Source organism: Vulpes vulpes, chromosome 8 (assembly GCF_048418805.1).
Source record: "Vulpes vulpes isolate BD-2025 chromosome 8, VulVul3, whole genome shotgun sequence".
Lineage (NCBI taxonomy): Eukaryota > Metazoa > Chordata > Mammalia > Carnivora > Canidae > Vulpes > Vulpes vulpes.
This window is the reverse complement of record NC_132787.1, coordinates 17,435,069-17,453,245: the sequence shown is the minus strand read 5'-3', so window position 1 is coordinate 17,453,245 and position 18,177 is coordinate 17,435,069. Positions and strand designations below refer to the sequence as shown.

General features: G+C 36.9%; 1 protein-coding gene across 4 annotated transcripts in view; it reads right to left on the bottom strand.

The window, feature by feature from the left end:
- IPO8 (importin 8) overlaps window positions 1–18,177 on the bottom strand; it is a 70,114-nt gene that overhangs the window by 50,247 nt on the left and 1,690 nt on the right. Inside the window, exons 2-6 of one of the 4 annotated variants that reach the window (XM_072765649.1) lie at window positions 13,046–13,127; window positions 7,465–7,621; window positions 4,696–4,854; window positions 3,459–3,615; window positions 98–187 (exon numbers count right to left, since the gene is read on the bottom strand). In XM_072765649.1, coding sequence (XP_072621750.1) covers window positions 98–187; window positions 3,459–3,615; window positions 4,696–4,854; window positions 7,465–7,621; window positions 13,046–13,127 — 645 coding nt within the window. The remainder of the gene's footprint in view (window positions 1–97; window positions 188–3,458; window positions 3,616–4,695; window positions 4,855–7,464; window positions 7,622–13,045; window positions 13,128–18,177) is intronic. The other 3 variants (XM_072765651.1, XM_072765650.1, XM_072765652.1) reach the window with 3 other exon arrangements.

The following is an 18,177-nucleotide window of genomic DNA, read 5'->3' as shown; positions in this document are numbered from 1 at the left end:
TTTTTCCAAATAGCAAGCTAAGATAATAAATCAGTCTACCACAAACATCCCAAACCCTACTTTTCCCAGTTTTTCTCAATAAGAAGCCCTTTCTTACGGGAGGAACTGTCCTGTCAATAATAGTTCGAAAGATCTCCATCCATGCAGTCATGGTTTGGTTATTCACCAGCTGAAGAGGCAATGCATACTGAAAACAGAAGAACATCATCATCAAACAACAATTCCTCCCTTCTAAAAAAGGCAGCAATTTCATCTATATTTGAATATTGAAATATATGAAATGGCTAACATTTGACCACAAAAATAGTAATCTCATATGGTTTAACCTAAAATTTAACTTAAAATAGATCTAAAAGCATATGCAAATTAAAATTTTGAAAATCTAGAAATATGCATGCCATGAATTGTTTCTCTGGACTACTTTTTTAAAAGATTTTATTTATTTATTTGACAGACACACACACACACACACACACACACACACACACACACACACAAGCGGGGGGGGGGGGGCGGGGCGGGGGGCTTGGAGGCTCGATCCCAGGACCCTAGCTAGGCTCATAACCTAAGCCGAAGGCAGACACACAATGGACTGAGCCACCCAGGCACTCTGAACTACTTTTTTTTTTTTTTTTGAACTACTTTTAAATTAAAAAAAAAAATCCTTTAATACAGTAAGGTCTCATTTATTCAGCATGAGATTCTAGAAAAGTGATTTTTACCATTTAACTCTTTGTGTGTCAAGTTTTTCATTTTAACCACTTTTTTCCCAGCTTTATTGAAATACCACTGACATACATTGTGTAAGATATACAATGCGATAATCTGATCATATATATATATATGATATATACGATATATATATATGATATATATCATATATATACCTACACACACAGTATCATTAAAGGCACACACCAGAGGACTGCCTCAACCAGGCTAGTAATCTATTAGGGACATCTTTCTAGAAGTGACACATAAGCTGAGACTTGGAGAAAGAGCACAAACTGGCCAGGGCATAAAGGACTAGAGTGTTCCAGACGGAAAGACAGTATTTCAGAGGCTCAGAATGAGACAGAGCATGACCTAATGAAGTAGAAACCTGGTCAGGATGGCTAGAGTACAAAGTACAAAGGTAAGAACAGTAAAAGATAAGGTAGACCGATGAAGGGTTTTATAGACTATGTTAAGAAGTTCCCAGTTTAAGTGCAATGGGGAGTTGTTAGATCCTGCAATAGGAAGCTGAAGAGGTACAGATTCCGGGTTAGTGGGTTAAGTGACCAAGAGTTCATGTCTGAACAAACTGAATTCTGGAGTATGATTGGAATATCCATGTGCCCTGTACACAATAAACATTTACTTAATGCTACTTAGACAAAAATCAATTTAATTGTATCATACTTTTTAAAACAAACTTTTCTGCCTCTTTCCAAACTAGCAAACATTAACTTTGTACTTACCTTATCATTGTATCATGCCTCTTAAAGCTGCCTAAATTTTTGTTTCCAGGATTCCCAGAGGGAGCATATTACTTTGGTAGTATATAATACATTACCAAAATGATGAAAAATCTTGAGGTTTTGCACTGGTTTTTTTAGGTTTGTAGCAGCATATGTTGAGAGAAAACTTTTAGACTTTGCCCTCTTAGCAAATCAGAGGTAGAGGCTTTAGGAAAATTATTTCATGAGCCTGGTCTTACTTCCTGATTCCTACGATGCTTCTCCAATGGGAAGGGCAGTCTAGCCTCAGTATAAATGGGATATTACTATATCCAGTAGCAAAACCTTTCTCTGAATAAAAAACATTTGCCTCAGAGTAAAGTGATTCTCCCAAGGAAACTTCCTGAATGGTGCTTATTAATAAAAAGCCAGGGCAGCCCTGGTGGCTCAGCGGTTTAGCGCTGCCTTCGGCCCAGGGTGTGATCCTGGAGACCCAGGATTGAGTCCCGCGTCAGGCTCCCTGCATGGAGCCTGCTTCTCCCTCTGCCTCTCTCTCTCTCTCTCTCTCTCTCTCTCTGTGAGAAAAAAAAAAAAAAGCCAAAGGCACCATATATCTTCCTTTCCTATTACTTTAAAAGAATAGTAGGGGGGCAGGGAGGATAGTTTCCTAGTTTCTTCCCACCTCAGATTTACTTCCTCTCCATCTTCCCTTTCCCTGCTAAGCTGGAAGAAAAAAAATTACTTCAGACCACCCTTTATAAAAAGTTTAAAAGATGAGGGGTGCCTGGGTGACACAGTTGGTTGAGCATCCTACTACTCTTGGTTTCGACTCAGGTCTTGATCTCAAGATTGTGAGACTGAGCCTCATGTTGGACTCTGTGCTGGGTGCAGAGATTCGCCCTCTCCCTCTGCCTTTCCCCTCTCCCCCTCTCTCTATCTCTCTCTAAAATAAATAAATCTTTCTTAAAAAGTTTAAAAGAGGAGTCTAGGGCAGCCCAGGTGGCTCAGTGGTTTAGCACTGCCTTCAGCCCAAGGCGTGATCCTGGAAACCCAGGATTGAGTCCCACATCAGGTTTCCTGCATGGAGCCTGCTTCTCCCTCTACCTGTGTCTCCGCCTCTCTCTCTCTCTCTGTGTCTCTCATGAATCAATAAATAAAATCTTGAAAAAAAAAATAAAAATAAAATAAATAAAAGAGGAGTCTAAAAATATAAATCTTTATTGGAGTGGAATATTCTGAAACATTACAAAAGTACTTAAGTGACATAACAGCCAAAAAAAAAAACCAACTATCTTGGCTCTCTAGCTTGACAACACTACCCTCTTACATGACTGATCTAACTAAAAAAAAGCATGTAACAGAATTTGACTCATTCATCATCAAACACTTTAAACAAACTAAAAACAATTATTCTTCCTCCACCCAGATCTAAATACTTTATCCAAATCTCCCAAGGATTAAATTTTAAATATTTTTATATCTAACACATACCATCTCTGTCCTCTCCTAATTATTTTTTAGACTCTCATATTAATATTCTTTATACCTTTCAGATAAGACAAAGGAAGTATTTTAAATGAGAGAAAATGAAGCACTAAATCTTTGTTAGCTTTAAATTGAGTCACACTGCAAAGAAACTATCACAGTATGATTTTCCAGTAAAAGAGGGACCCTCTTCTTTTCCTTCTTCTTTTCCTATAAGCCTAACTTATCAACAGGCAGAATGTTACTGATGGATGAGTCAAATAATCTCTGGCAGTTAATTACTCTGGTTCTTCCTCACCGACACTTCAGACACTGGATCAAAAGGCATAGTCAGTGAATCTCAGCTCTGCCCCTAAGATAAACGTGGACAATTAAGTTAATTTCTGTGAGCTTGTTCCTTCATAGGATTTTTCAAAAAAGAAATACATGTGGGAATATATAATAACCTTTAACAAATTGACACTCATTAGGCACCTTCCATATGTCAGGCAGAAATACAAGGTCCTATATTTACCTTCTGCAACAGAAACTTACCTGAACAAGTGCATAAAAGATTTTCAGAATCTGCTTCTGTAGTAAAACAGAATAATGTGAGGAATCAGGAAGGAGTTGCATGATTTGTTGTTGAATACGAGGCAGAAATATCTGCATTGCTGCTATAAGAGGCTCTCTTTCCTCTGCTTTCTTATATCTATATGTGCAAAGACAAAAAGAGAAAAAAATAATTCCCCCCCTACAAAAAGGAGCTATAAATAATGAATGAAAAAAAAGTTTTAATATATGTTTTTTAACTAGATAAAGCTAATGAAACAAAAACATTCCAAACACTGGCTTACATTTTGTTTGGATTCTTGGAATAAACTTGAAAGAGAGTGGGAAAGAACATATCCCTCTGTTAGGCAGAGAAACCTAAAATCTTTCCAAAAACAGTTAAATTGATTTTAAAAAATTCTACACTATTTTGCAAATTTCCAAAATGAATTTTTCTATGACTTACATTAATTTTCATCATACCACAATTCTTCCTATAAAATACAAGTTGATACTCCTGTTTAAATAGACATTCCTATGATATAACAAATAATGTGGGGAAAAAAACATTTCTTCTTATAATATACTAAGTTGAGATGTTAAAATAGTTTGCAAACTCAGGTGCTCATAGATCACTTTGATGCTCCAAATCTCAAATATCTTCTAAAAACTCTAAAAAGTCTGAACTAATTAGCTTTCTTAAAGGTACACTACAGGACCCTGCATACATAAAGAGCAACCCTCTTAGAAACCAGAAAGCAACTGCTATTAAATGTGATGCTCACTAGTCTCCTATGTCCTGGTCAACTTTTATGGCAAAGGATGTCACTAGCAACGAAACTTTAACATTTTCTATTTTGTATCCAGAAAGTTAAATATTTGGTTTACTTGATAATGTGCTCACTTGAAGAACTTAAATATTAAGGTACCCCCCCCCTCTCTCTCTCTCTCTCTCTGAGTTTCCAAGGAAAGCTGTTAATAAATGGGCCTCTGAAACTAGCAAATGAATTCAAGAAACACTGCATATCTTATCACTGCCTTAGAGATTAGCTATGTACATTAGTAAATTAAAGGTTCTTTGAATAACTATAGTAAATAAACATGTTTGTGCTTAACCCAACAATTCCCAAACTACCCTGATTCTGCAGAACACCCACACAGCAGACCTCTCTGCAGAGAGGTGTAATTTAATTCTAAGTAACACAAGACTGGTATCTTTAGCCAATAGAAATCAACTTACTCATACGTCTTCACCAGTTGATACAGACATAATAAACTGCCAAGCCAGCTTCCACTGCTCTGTGATTGCAAGTAATAGTCTATCTTGTCGACTACCGCTGGCCAGTGACCAGGGAAATCATATTTAATGATGGCACGGAGACACATTGTTAACTGGACTCTATAAGGTGGGGGGGGAAAAGTCCAAAATCTAAGTAGTTATAAATATCAGGTTTCAAACACCTTTAATATTTTACCCAAAAGCACTCTAACCCCTATTTACCTATATTATATAGTTACATATCTCGGGGAAGGGGAAAAAAGAAAAGTTCTATAAAGAAAAACCACCTCAGTAGCTCCATTCCCTGAAAATAAACAGAATAGGTAATTTCCTACAATGAATGAAAACTTTCAAATGGGATTATCCTAAATACTGCTTTGGGGAGAGAAAAATCCAAAACCAAAAATTCATTTAAAAATTTTCAAAAAAAAAGAATGAATCTACCACAGCTCTGCAAAATTTCCCCAGCTTGTTACCTTTTGTATTTTGGTTATCACATCCTAAGGGGGAAACAAAACAAAATAAATAAAATATTGTGTCATTTCAACTGGAAAAACTTAGCCTAAAAATAGTCAAAGTAGGTAAAACAGAGGCTGACATAACAGTAGGAAGCATCTCTGTTGAGTCAAAACCTTGAACCATCCATTATCAGTTCATAGCCAACACAGTATGCTGCTCCTATCAAAGCTTCCTGAGACAGCAATTGTCCTTTAGACTAAATAAGAAACAAGTATTAGCTGGCAGTTCTTAAAGAGGAAAGCTAAGTTTTTTGCAAAGAAATGAAGAAAAAAGCAGTAAGAAAGACATAAAACAGAGAATTCTCTTTAATAAAACTACAAATTTTAATAAAAGATGTGATCTCATAATATTTATATCAGTAACCATTTCCTTAATGGGATCCCTACTGTAACTAAGATTGGAAAAAAAAAATGAGGAAAAAAAATTTCTCTCCCACAAACTATCAATATGTCCTTATATGGTCATTTGCAAATGGTTAGAAAGTGAACCTTGCTAAATTAGGATTGCATAATGCAAAAAAAAAAAAAAAAGCGCATGTGTTCAGTTGGCTAATAACTTCCATTCACGGAAATAAAACACACAAGAAATAATGCCATTTCTCTGTTATCAAATCCCTTTGAAAAATGTCCTTTGCCACGCTCTTAAACTTTAAGAATAGTTCTTCATGAATTATTACCAATAAGCCTTCAGGACATAAAAGAAGCAACTGTCTCATAATAAAGATAAAAGTCCCCTTTTGTGTCACCAGCAGTTGTTTCTAAACAATAAGTAGGTTATTTTTGTGGGCAGTAAAACTGAAACTTGTCATTTCTTCAGATTTCACCTTCTGGAGACCTCCCAGTCCCTTCTTACTCCAACCAACCAAAGAATGGCTATGAGCAGCCATCCCTTCGTACGTTACCATGTAGAAGCATTACAAGATTCAGACGGAACTGAAAGTGTAAAGATTCTGACATGACATGGACACACGATGGTGCCAGAAGGGGAACCACTGCTGGGCACCCATTGAGAATAATAGTGATTTTCTTTAATCTGTACACATCCTTTCTCCTCTTAACTAACAAAAGAGCCACACAGAGAGGAGTTCAATGTTTGTTCTCCTTCCTTGCTGTTTCCCTCACAGGTTCTTCCCTCTTCCTCCTGCTTATTAGGACATAATGTACATTAGACACTCAGGGATAAAGCAATAGCTCATCTGTGGACGTTAAACAATTTCATCCCCCTGCGTCAGTTTCACCTCTTTCCCTCTTCCATTTTCAATAGAAATCTAATTACTAGCTCACAAGGAAAAGGATTTCTTTTTCCTATTTTATTTATTTTTTAAGATTTATTTATTTATTCATGAGAGACAGACTGAGAGAGAGAGAGAGAGAGAGAGAGAGGGGCAGAGACACAGGCAGAGGGAGAAGCAGGCTCCTCACAGGGAGTCTGATGTGGGACTCAATCCTGGATCCCAGGATCATGACCTGAGCTGAAGGCAGGAGCCCAACAGCTGAGCCACCCAAGCATCCCTGTTTTTCCTATTTTAAAACTGCAAAATGTTTGTGACTCTGCAGCTCTGCTGTGAAATAGCAGAAGCCACCAGCATTATGTGCGCACCTTAATCAAAATTAGATTAAAGATCCAGTTCCCCAGTTATAGTAGCCACATTTCAAATACTCATTAGCCATAGACTCCACATGGATACAGAAGATTTCCAACATCACAAAAAGGTCTACTGGACAGTGCTGCCCAACAGCATCTAACCTAAATTTTAAAAACCAGAGCCAATTTTCTATCCTGTCTTCTCCAAAGAAAAAGATACTCAGTTCAAAAAAAAAAAAAGGAATGAAAAGATAGGTAAAGTTTAAAGAAAAGTGGTAGGTTAAAACTCCCAGGAATCAATTTCCCTGCCAGGGGGGAAGAAAGCAGATAGTAAAAAGTAAAGAGAGCATAACTAAAAACACAGGTTATTTAAGTAGCAGGGATTTATATAATCTTCGTTAACTTTGATTTTTGCCTTAACTGGCAACGTACAGCAACTAAATCTTTTCCAAAATATTGAGACAAAGATTACAAATGCAAAGACAAACAGGTAAAAGAGTATTTTTGGAGTGCCCACCTTCATTATTTTATCTCTCTAGAAATACAAACTTGAGACTGATGATTAAATCCAACCTCTCCCATTCAAACATTCTATGCTTCCTACTAATCATATGTAGTATAATGTACCTCACTAAATCTGGAGACCGAATTATTCCTTCCACGATGTTATCACGTATTTGCTGGCGATCATTTTCATGAATGTTGAATGGAAATACTGCTTCTCCCGGGGGAGGTTCTCGGTCAGGCCAGTACTGTGTCACCATGTTCTTTAAGTAAATGGCAGCTAAGGTAGAGAAAAATATGCTAATGTAGCAGTATTAAGAAGATGGCTTCAATTCAGCTTTAGAGAGCACGAAAGGCTGAGCCCTTCACTACTAAACATGATACTCAGCAAAAATGGAAAAAAAATCTTACAATTATAAAAAGCCAAGTGAGGAAAGGAAATGTGTAAGAATTTAAAGTTTCTCGTTAGCTGGTAAAGCAAATCTAAGCAGAAAACTTTTCATGATATCAGGTTTCAGAGTTTATAGGACAGAAAAATGATCTAGGAATCAAGTATATATATGCTGAGAATAAATATAAGGTAGTCTAAATGAAACTCCACTAACTGTATTTTGATAGCATAAAGATCATACTGTTCCTAATGACTAATGCTGAGTCCACAAAAGGTAAAATTCTACCGTCCTTCATGTACACTGCTTTTCTTGTTTTTGTTTTTGTTTTTGTTTTTGTTTTTCCTTCACTGGCCACTATTCTACACTACCATATTTGAAATATTGCTAATTTCTATCAAACCCTTCTGAAATATCTACCACTTGTAAATAAAAGAATAGGGAAAAAAGACATCAATCTTCAAATATCTTTGTAAAATCTCAGGAAATTTCTTATCTATTTCCATCAAAATACATAATAATTTTGTTCCTATTCTGTGTAACCATCTTCAATAGTTAGCAAATGGCTTCTGAAAGAAATAAGCTGATGTATGACGACAGGGTTTTGATAGGGAATGTGAAGCTTTCTAACTATTCCAGCTGAACACAGAGTGTAAATAAATACTTGTAACATGATATACAGAGATAATACATAAGAATAAAGAGATGTGATCTGCAAAGCATTATAACTGTCTTCCCCTGAGTTTCTCCTCCCCCTTCTTCCCCCACCCCACCGTCCCTTCATCCCAATTTTACATAAAACTAAACTGGCTCACAGAAGTATTATGACACCGAGAATAAACCAACATGTTCTACACTGAATATATATATAACTGAAATTTAATGAAATGATGAACTTGACATACTATATGTTCCTCTTTCATTAGTTTTGATTCAGTCAAGGTCTGAAAAAGAGAATTCCATTTGAGATTTCCATTTTTTTTTTTGATAAAAAAAAATATTTGAGAAAGAGAGAGGAGGTAGGGCTTACTTGTTTCTAATCAGACTACACAAGCTCTAGACTAAGTACCTACCATCTTTTATCCCAGTACATTTATTATATTATCAGCAATAAGAATTTAGACTATTGAAAAAATGAATAAATGATCTAAGAATATGGCCCACCCTGTCAGTAGTTCAAACTGATTTCATTAATCTCTGCAAAAAGAAAATCAGCTACATTATACACAAAACTAAATTTTAATCCTATAGAAGAAGCTTGAAAATAAACTGCAAAGTTCAGACAGCAGAGATAGAGACATGGTAAAATCGTGGACTTATTTATAATTCAGTCGTTAAATATCATTAATTTTACTACTAAAAAATATTTTTATTATTGGGCACTATACAGGATGGCCTATGTAAAAGGCACACTAATTTGTAAATGTTAAAATAAATCCTCAATTAGAGTCACCTGGGTGGCTCAATCAGTTAAGCATCTGACTCTTGATTTCAGTTCAGATCATGATTTCAGGGTCCTGAGATTGAGCTCCTCATTGGACTCCACACTCAGTGCAGAGTCAGTTTGTCCCTCCTTCTTTCCATTTTGCGTCCATACACATATGCACTCTCTCTCAAATAAATAAAATATTTTTAAAAAATTAAATAAATCCTCAATTACTTAAAATAAAATTGAGCATAATGTAATAATTTAATAAGAGAATGTTAGTTTCTCTTACAGATAATCATGGATTGCTAAGAATAATGAAAAAAAGTACCAAAGATAATTCAAACTATCAATAATCTAAAAATCTCCCTTTCATTATTTTTTTTAAGATTTTATTTATTTATTTATTTATGAGAGACACAGAAAGAGAGGCAAAACACAGGCTGAGGGAGGAAAAGCAGCCTCCATGTGAGGAGCCGTATGTGGGACTCGATCCTGGGAATCTGGAATCAGGCCCTGAGCCAAAGGCAGACGCTCAACCACTGAACCATCCAGGTGTCCCTCCCTTTAATTATTTAAAGACATCTAACCATTTACCAGAGCTAACAAAACACAAATATCATCTTCATCCAGTCATAAAGGAATTAAATCTGGTTTTTCTACAAAATCCACTTACCATGCTAAGCCTCTGAAGTTTGAAATTAACTTTGTAAAGCATACACACAGTTCTCTCCTTCTCAGGTACAACAAATCATCACGTAAGCCCTATGCCCTGGACTCAGACTCACAATTACAAGAATACTGCCCCCAAGCCAAAAAATTAAGAATTGAATATTCTGCAGAACTATGTCTTCCTATTTAATATTAGCATAATTTTTTACATTTTTATGCAGGCTGATTTTTTTTTTAAGCAAAGATCACATCATTCTTTTAAATGTCATGATAAAATGATAAATTACCTGCCTGGGTGTTGCCATAAGATTCTTGGAACATCCTTGTATTTTAATAATAAATAGGGTAGAAAATTTATAAGTGGCATTTAAATTCAGGATATAGAATTTAATACTGTGTATTTCAGATTCAACGATAAAATGGATAATCTAGGAGAGATAACTGTCCTAATAAACTAAAAAATTAACAACTAAGATAAACTCTGTCCTGTGACTAACAGATTTGAAATCTACATAATTTATGAAGAAAAACTGCCTATAAATGCTATTTACATTTCATATCAAAACTTTTTTATCTAAGTTATTAAGATTCAAAGTTGTATAGATGGGATCCCTGGGTGGCGCAGCGGTTTGGCGCCTGCCTTTGGCCCAGGGCCCGATCCTGGAGACCCGGGATCAAATCCCACATCAGGCTCCCGGTGCATGGAGCCTGCTTCTCCCTCTGCCTGTGTCTCTGCCTCATTCTCTCTCTCTCTCTCTCTCTCGATCTCTCTCTCTGTGAATATCATAAATAAATAAAAATTTAAAAAAAAAAAATCAAAGTTGTATAGATGATATGAGGAACCTAACATTTAATTCAGTGTTAATACAAAAGTAAACAAAAGCAACTTAGTGAGAAGATTCAAAAAAAAAATTTTTTTTTTTAAGATTTTATCGATTCATGAGAGACACAGAGAGAAAGAGAAAAGGGCAGAGACACAGGCAGAGGGAGAAGCAGGCTCCATGCAGGGAGCCCGACACGGGACTCGATCCCAGGTCTCCAGGATCACGCCCTGGGCCGAAGGCAGCACCAAACCACTGAGCCACCCGGTTGCCCAAGATTCAAAATTCTAAATATTAATATCATTACTATCCATTGACCCAGCATTTCCATTTCTTCATTTATTCTTTGAAAATATTCCCACAAGTATCCAGAGATAAATCTAGAGAGCCTCATGATAGCTTTGCCTCTATCAATAATAACAGAGACAATCAAGGAAATATCCATCAACTTGTTTAAATAAACTATAGTAGTTCTGTACAAAGAAATAATGAACAATTGTGATAAAGCATAAAGTACACATATCTGCATATACACTGACATGCAACACCCCCCCCCCAAGGGTATATAGTTCAATGGAAAAAGTTACAAAACACCATGTGTAATAAAAAAAATGTTTATTACATTTTAAAACCATTGTATCGGGCAGCCCCGGTGGCCCAGCGGTTTAGCGCCGCCTTCAGCCTGAGGTGTGATCCTGGAGACCAGGGATCAAGTAGCACATCCGGCTCCCTGAATGGAGCCTGCTTCTCCCTCTGTCTGTGTCTCTGCCTCTCTGCCTGCCTCTCTCTCTCTCTGCCTCTGAATAAATAAAAAAGAAAATAAATAAATAAATAAATAAATAAATAAATAAATAAATAAATAAATAAATAAAACCATTGTATCTATAGGAGAGAAAAAAGAATAGGAGAACCTGCACCAAAGTTGAGGACAGCTACCTTTAGGGGTGGAATTAAGGGCAATCCGATGAGTTTTTGTAATGTTTATATGTAAAGAAGACATCTTAAATCAAACTGCTTTAGGATCTTTAAAAATACTATTTTTACAAAGACTCACAGGAACTTCACAATGGCCCTATAAAATTAAAATAGGTTCCACTTAGGAAAATGTAATTTTAGAACAGCCCTATTTTATAAAACAAAGATTAAACAACTCAGAGTTATGGTTTCAGAAAATCTACATACAAGTCTTATAAACCTTACTAAAGTACCAAATAATTGCAATGTTGTGTTTTTCCATAGGTTTTTCTTAACAACAAAGAGATCTTTTAGGAAATCATACATATTACTACAAGTATTTTCCCAAAACTAATGATTCCTTACCTTTTTTTGCTGTTGTGTTCAAGGAAAATTACTTTTATCAGCATGCAGAGTATAAGCCTACCTGTATAAAATTGTTGATCTTTCCTTCTACCGACCTGCAAAGACTAATGTTCACCTAATGTTAATGATGGCCATTTCTGAGCAATGAGTATTGAATAATTGTTTTACTTTCATCTTTGTATTTTTCTGTATTGACCAAATTATTTATAATGAGTATATATACTGAGTGACATGATTTTTTAAAATGTCTTAAATATCAATTGTTTTTAATTAGCATTTGTTGTTTTACTCCCTTTATCTTGAAATTACTACCTTTTCAGGACTCATGACCCTCCAAGACTGTCTCCCATTTTTTTACCTTCTGGGCTCTAAGGACCACCTCATTAAAAAGGCAAAAAGAGGAACACACAACATCATGGAACTACCGTAAAATCCCACAGATTTGAAAGTAAGTCTCATATTTAAAACAAAAGTCCAGGGACGCCTGGGTGGCTTAGCGGTTGAGCATCTGCCTTTGGCTCAGGGTGTAATCCTGGGGTCCTGGGATCAAGTCCCACATCGGGCTCCCTGCATGGAGCCTGCTTCTCCCTCTGCCTGTGTCTCTGCCTCTCTCTCTCTGTGTCTCTCATGAATAAATAAATAAAATCTTTTAAAAAATAAAAATAAAATAAAATAAAACAAAAGTCCTGTTCCCCAAAGATGTGTTTAGGAACATATGTGCACATATTACCTCCATGATCTGACTTATGAATGGAGCTCAAATCCACATACATAAATTCACAGTTTTCATCTTTGGACCCAAAGGGTCAGCCACCAGGAATAACAAAATTAGGGATATTAATCCATTAAAAGTGTGAAAGCTAAGGGGGAAAATGGCAAAGTTTCAGAGGCAAGGAATTGGCAGGAGAAAAGGAGTGGAAAGGCTAGGAGAGATATAAGAGCCTTGTATCTGTTGTTAAGTTTCCAGGGAAAACAAAAGTGAGTTTTTAAGCCATTAGAAATACTTTGTGTGCTTCCTATTTTTTGAAGAAACCACAGATACAAATAATTTTATAAAGGATGAGAAACCTACTCACCTGCCTGGCGTACTGGGAATTCCACATGGTCAGAGACTATAATCCGAAGTAAACTGGGGGCAAAGTTGATAATCTTGTAGGACTGAAATTACAAAGAAATATTTATAAAATAGGGGATTTAAATGAGTAACAGCGCTGTTACTGAATACATTGCTGTCCAAATAAAAGGAAAACTTTTAAAACGAGAGAAATTCTCTAAGGCAAATTAAGATCACCAAAATATTTCAAATCAAAATTAGAATAAATTGGAATAAACTGATGAATAAAGGGGTATGAACATTTTTATGTTTTTTTTAACATATATTGTCAAAATGCTCTCCAGAATGTAGCAATTTACACTCCCAAGAGTAGTACGTGCCCATCTATCCAATACAAGGTTAAGCATCATCATTTCTTCAAAGCTGACTCATATTTTAAATTACATTTCTACTAAGTTAGAATTTATCCGGGATGCCTGGGTGGCTCAACGGTTGAGCGTCTGCCTTTGGCTCAGGGTGTGATCCTGGGGTCCAGGATCGAGTCCCACATCAGGTTCTTGTATGGAGCCTGTTTCTCCCTCTGCCTGTGTCTCTGCCTCTCTCTCTTTCTCTCACTCTCTCTCTCATGAATAAATAAAATCTTAAAAAAAAAAAAAAAAAAAGAATCTATCCTTGTTGCTGGCTATTTGTTTTCTTCTACAAATCCTTATTCTCTTTATCTTTTTTTATTCTTAATAAATCCTAAGAGCTATTTATGAATTTAAAATCTTAACCTATTATTAGACCTATACATTGCAAGTGTTTCTTCCTAGCTTATTTGTGCTTCAGTTTTGCTTAACGGTATTTTTGAGAAACAGAAACATGGAAAACATGGGCTACAGAAAACAGCAGATCCAACACAGGAAAACAGACAAGATAATATCAATTATCTGTGCATGAGCTATGGAGAGGAACCAGGCCAGATTCGAACAATGTGCCTCACCAGACAGTGTTAAGAGTAGTCATCACCAGCTGCCCTCGGTTGGTGGAGCACCTTTTGAACCTGACACCCAATGAGCCTATGCTGAAGTGCCCGCTGTCACTCTGTGCCCCACCCCACCCCACCCCCAAAGTTCTACTTTGTCCTACTCCTGAGTTTGGACAAGGGGACTTTAGTAGTTAAAAAAAAAAAAAAATGCAAAGCAGCTCATTCCTTCTCATAATACTCCCTCCAGATATCTAGTACCTGGACCAGGTTACCATCCTGCCATATTCCCAGAGCTTACACTTGGCCTAGCCTGCTGACATTCCCAGAAAGGACTCGTAAATTCTCAGTAAGGCTAAAGCCAACAGTGATGAAGAGAATCTATTCAGCGTACCTTCTCCCAGGAGCCTGGATCTACGGAGGCATCCTATTCAATATAACACTAGGTTTATGTATACCACTCAACTTTTTAATTTATCACCTTTCCTATTCATTTAATTCATAAGAACATTTATTAAGATAAATGTCTGACTAAAAAATTTGGAGAAAATTGGCATCTTTAAAATATTGATCTTTCCTACCCAAGAACATTATGCTTTCCAAAAATCTTAATAATTGTTCTTCCATTCATCCTGTATAAACCTCAGAATCTTAAGCCTGTCATATATAAAGTTCTCTTTTATTCAAAATTGAAACCACCATTTTATTTTTTTCTAAGATTTTATTTATTTATTCATGATAGTCGCACAGAGAGAGACAGAGAGGCAGAGACACAAGGCAGAGGGAGAAGCAGGCTCCATGCAGGGAGCCCGACGTGGGATTCGATCCCGGGTCTCCAGGATCGTGCCCCGGGCCAAAGGCAGGCGCCAAACTGCTGCGCCACCCAGGGATCCCGAAACCACCATTTTAAAGTAGTTTTTAGGAAAACAGATTTCTTTCAACAGCAGTTTACAGGAGTCAAAATTAATACACATTTAGCCCAAACTTCTAACCTTCTACGTTTACATTATTATAAAATAACTCATGTCTGTAACATTTGAGATACTGAAAAATCCTGTAGTGAATCACAGATTAAAACATCCATAGCTTAGTTCCAATCTCTAGAATTTAGATACATATCTTATTACAAATTAAGTACAAAATAACCTGTACACTTAGATTAATGGTACCTATTTAAAAGTAGTTATTGTGGAGACTGCTTTCATTTCAACACTGTTGCCTTTGTACCCATTTTGGAACTCCTCTTTTTGCAACTGCCTGCCATTTGAATGAACTTGTGCAACTTTTTGTCTTCTCCTGTCAGCCTTGATTCAAACTATGTTAATTTGACCAGCTAAAACATCCAGGGGTAAATTCAGATAAAGGCTCATACTACTTTTCCTCACAAATATTTATCCACTTTCTTTTTCCACCTTGGGAGGAAAAAAAAGACATTTCTTGATATTTACTTTGTATCCGTGAAGTTTTCTGAAAATAGTTTACTTACTTAACGTAATTCTGCATCTGTTGAGAACTCACTTAAAGACCTGCTGTTTAAAAAAAAAAAAAAAAAGACCTGCTGTTTCCCATTCTCTGCCCCACCACTCCCACCACATTAACTTTGCTAGTCCTTCCAACATACCACACTGAAGGCTTCTATTGGACTAGCTCATCCCTCTGTTCCTTTCCCAGTTCTTCACCTGGTTCACTCCTTCACAACATCTAGGTCTCTGCTCAATGTCACCCTTCAGAGAATGACTACACTATTTCTACACCCCCAACACTGTCTCTCCAATACTTTACCATCTATAGCACTCATGACCTGGTATTATATCGTTTACTTGTCTGGATCCCCAACAAGAATGCAAGCTCTGTGAAAGCTGAGCCTTGTGTTAGTGTCTGCATTATAACTCAATAAATATGTTATTCACATAAGCAAACTCTCTTAAAGGGCGATAAAAATAATATAGACAGGGATGGTTGGGTGGCTCAGCAGTTGAGCACTTGCCTTCACACCCAGGGCATGATCCTGGAGTCACAGGATCGAGTCCCACATCGGGCTCCCTGCATGGAGCCTGCTTCTCCCTCTGCCTGTGTCTCTGCCCGCCCCCCTCAATCTCTCTCTCTTATGAATAAATAAATAAATAAATCTTTAAAAAATAATAATAATATAGACAGATGTATGGAAGCAGGGGTTCCAAAGATCGGCAAGAAAGTAATTATTTTTATTTCCCTATTGAGGCCATGTGGAGAATGCTTTATTAAAAGAACATACCTTTGTGGATGAGTTACTAGAGCAAGATATCTACCCATTCCTACTTCCTTTGCTGCTCTGGGCCCAGAGACAAGGAAGATTGTGCACAGGATGCATTCTTAACATCCTAAGATAAAACTGAAAATATGTTGTCCCAGAACCCCTGAGTGGCTCAGTCAATTAAGCTTCCAACTCAGGTCGTGATTTTAGGGTCATGAGATTGATCCCCATGTCTGCTGAAGTTTCTCTCTCTCTCTGCCCCTCCACATGCTCACAAGCTCTCTTTCTCTCTAAAATAAATAATCTTTAAAAAAAAAAAAGAAGAAGAAGAAGAAGAAGAAGAAGAAAAATGAAAATATGTTTTCCCACAGAAACAATATCACACAGAGCAATCAAGGAACCAGTCACTGGTAACAAAAATATGTTGGCTACAGAAAAATATAGCTCCAAACAAGAATTTATCCTTCAGAACAGAGGCTGTTATGTTTTGAAACTGCCTACTCTCCTACATGGCAATTGACAAATCATCAGTACACTGCAGAAGCTGCTCCTACTTCTTACACAGAGCATATGTGCTGTGGGGGGGCCTAGACTAAAATACATGAGCTGGACCCTAATCACTTATGGTAGATTACCCACCCATTTATCCAACAAAGCAGGATATTACAGCAATGATAAAAAATAAGCACACAAAACCCAACATTATAATCATATTTTACTATAAGGTTATGTTGCGGTATACTTGTCTTCTACTTACAGATAATTCAAAAAAAAAATACTTAGAGCATATTACAATTAAAAGCATTATACAAAATATGAATGCTAAAAGAGTGGCATAGCAATAAGCTCCTTTTACAAGTTACAGAGGAAATTACAGTCCGGGATGAAACGGGTGGATATGGGACAGGGCAAGAGTTTGGATGAAATGGACTTGAACTGAAATACCACAAAGAAAGAAAAATGTAGAATTGGGTCCCGAATGTCTCTTCTAGTTCTGCAGGCTTTCCCATCAACCCTTCCCCTTCTATACAGTCAACTGCACTTATACGCTGATGAATCAGAAACAAAGCAAGGACAGGCTAACAGAGGCAGGAAAGTATAACATGATATCAAAGATATGATCCCTCCTGACACTAGCAAAATAACATCTGGCCTCATTGTGAAGAGAAGGGGGTCACCAGCAGGCCAACTCCCCTGTTCATACTAATAGACTGCAACTTCAGCTCTTGCTTTGTTCCTTCTAACCAATCCCTGGGTTACTGTTCTTCTAGCCAATCGACATATAGTACCTCTGCTCTGCAAAGCCTGGAACAGGTACTCACTTTAACTTTCCCCTATTCTGAGCGAGAGTCCTTTTCTTTTTGAGGTAACAGCACATTCTCTTTATGCTTCAGTTTAACTCAACCTCTCCAGTGTTTTCACTTTCCCTTTTATCTCTTGGGAATCCTGAATCCACACTTACTCCAAACACCATCCAGATCTCCCACTGGATTTCAAAGATTAAAAATGCACAACTGCACTTTAAAGTCAACTCCAACCAGGGAAAACCTTAGTGAACTCCGGCAGAAACTTTTACTTGAGACAGCTGCTCTCACACTTGAGGAAGCACCCAATCACCTACCTAGCTAATTAAAACATAATCGGGGCCCACCCCCCAGAGTTTCTGATTCTCTAACCCGGAAGCCCAGCAATTTCCATTTCCAGCAAGTTCCCAGGTGATGTTGATGCTGCTCATCCTAGGCAATACTTTGAAACCCACTCATTTAGGGTATATTCCTTTACATTTTAAGGAAAACCTCAACCAGCGGTCACTCTACCCTGGGGAGTAGACCTTAATTCATAACTTTTTTTTTTAACTTTATTTTTTTTTAAGATCTTTTTTATGTATTCCTGAGAGACACACAGAGAGAGGCAGAGACACAGGCAGAGGGAGAAGCAGGCTCTTCGAAGGGAGCTT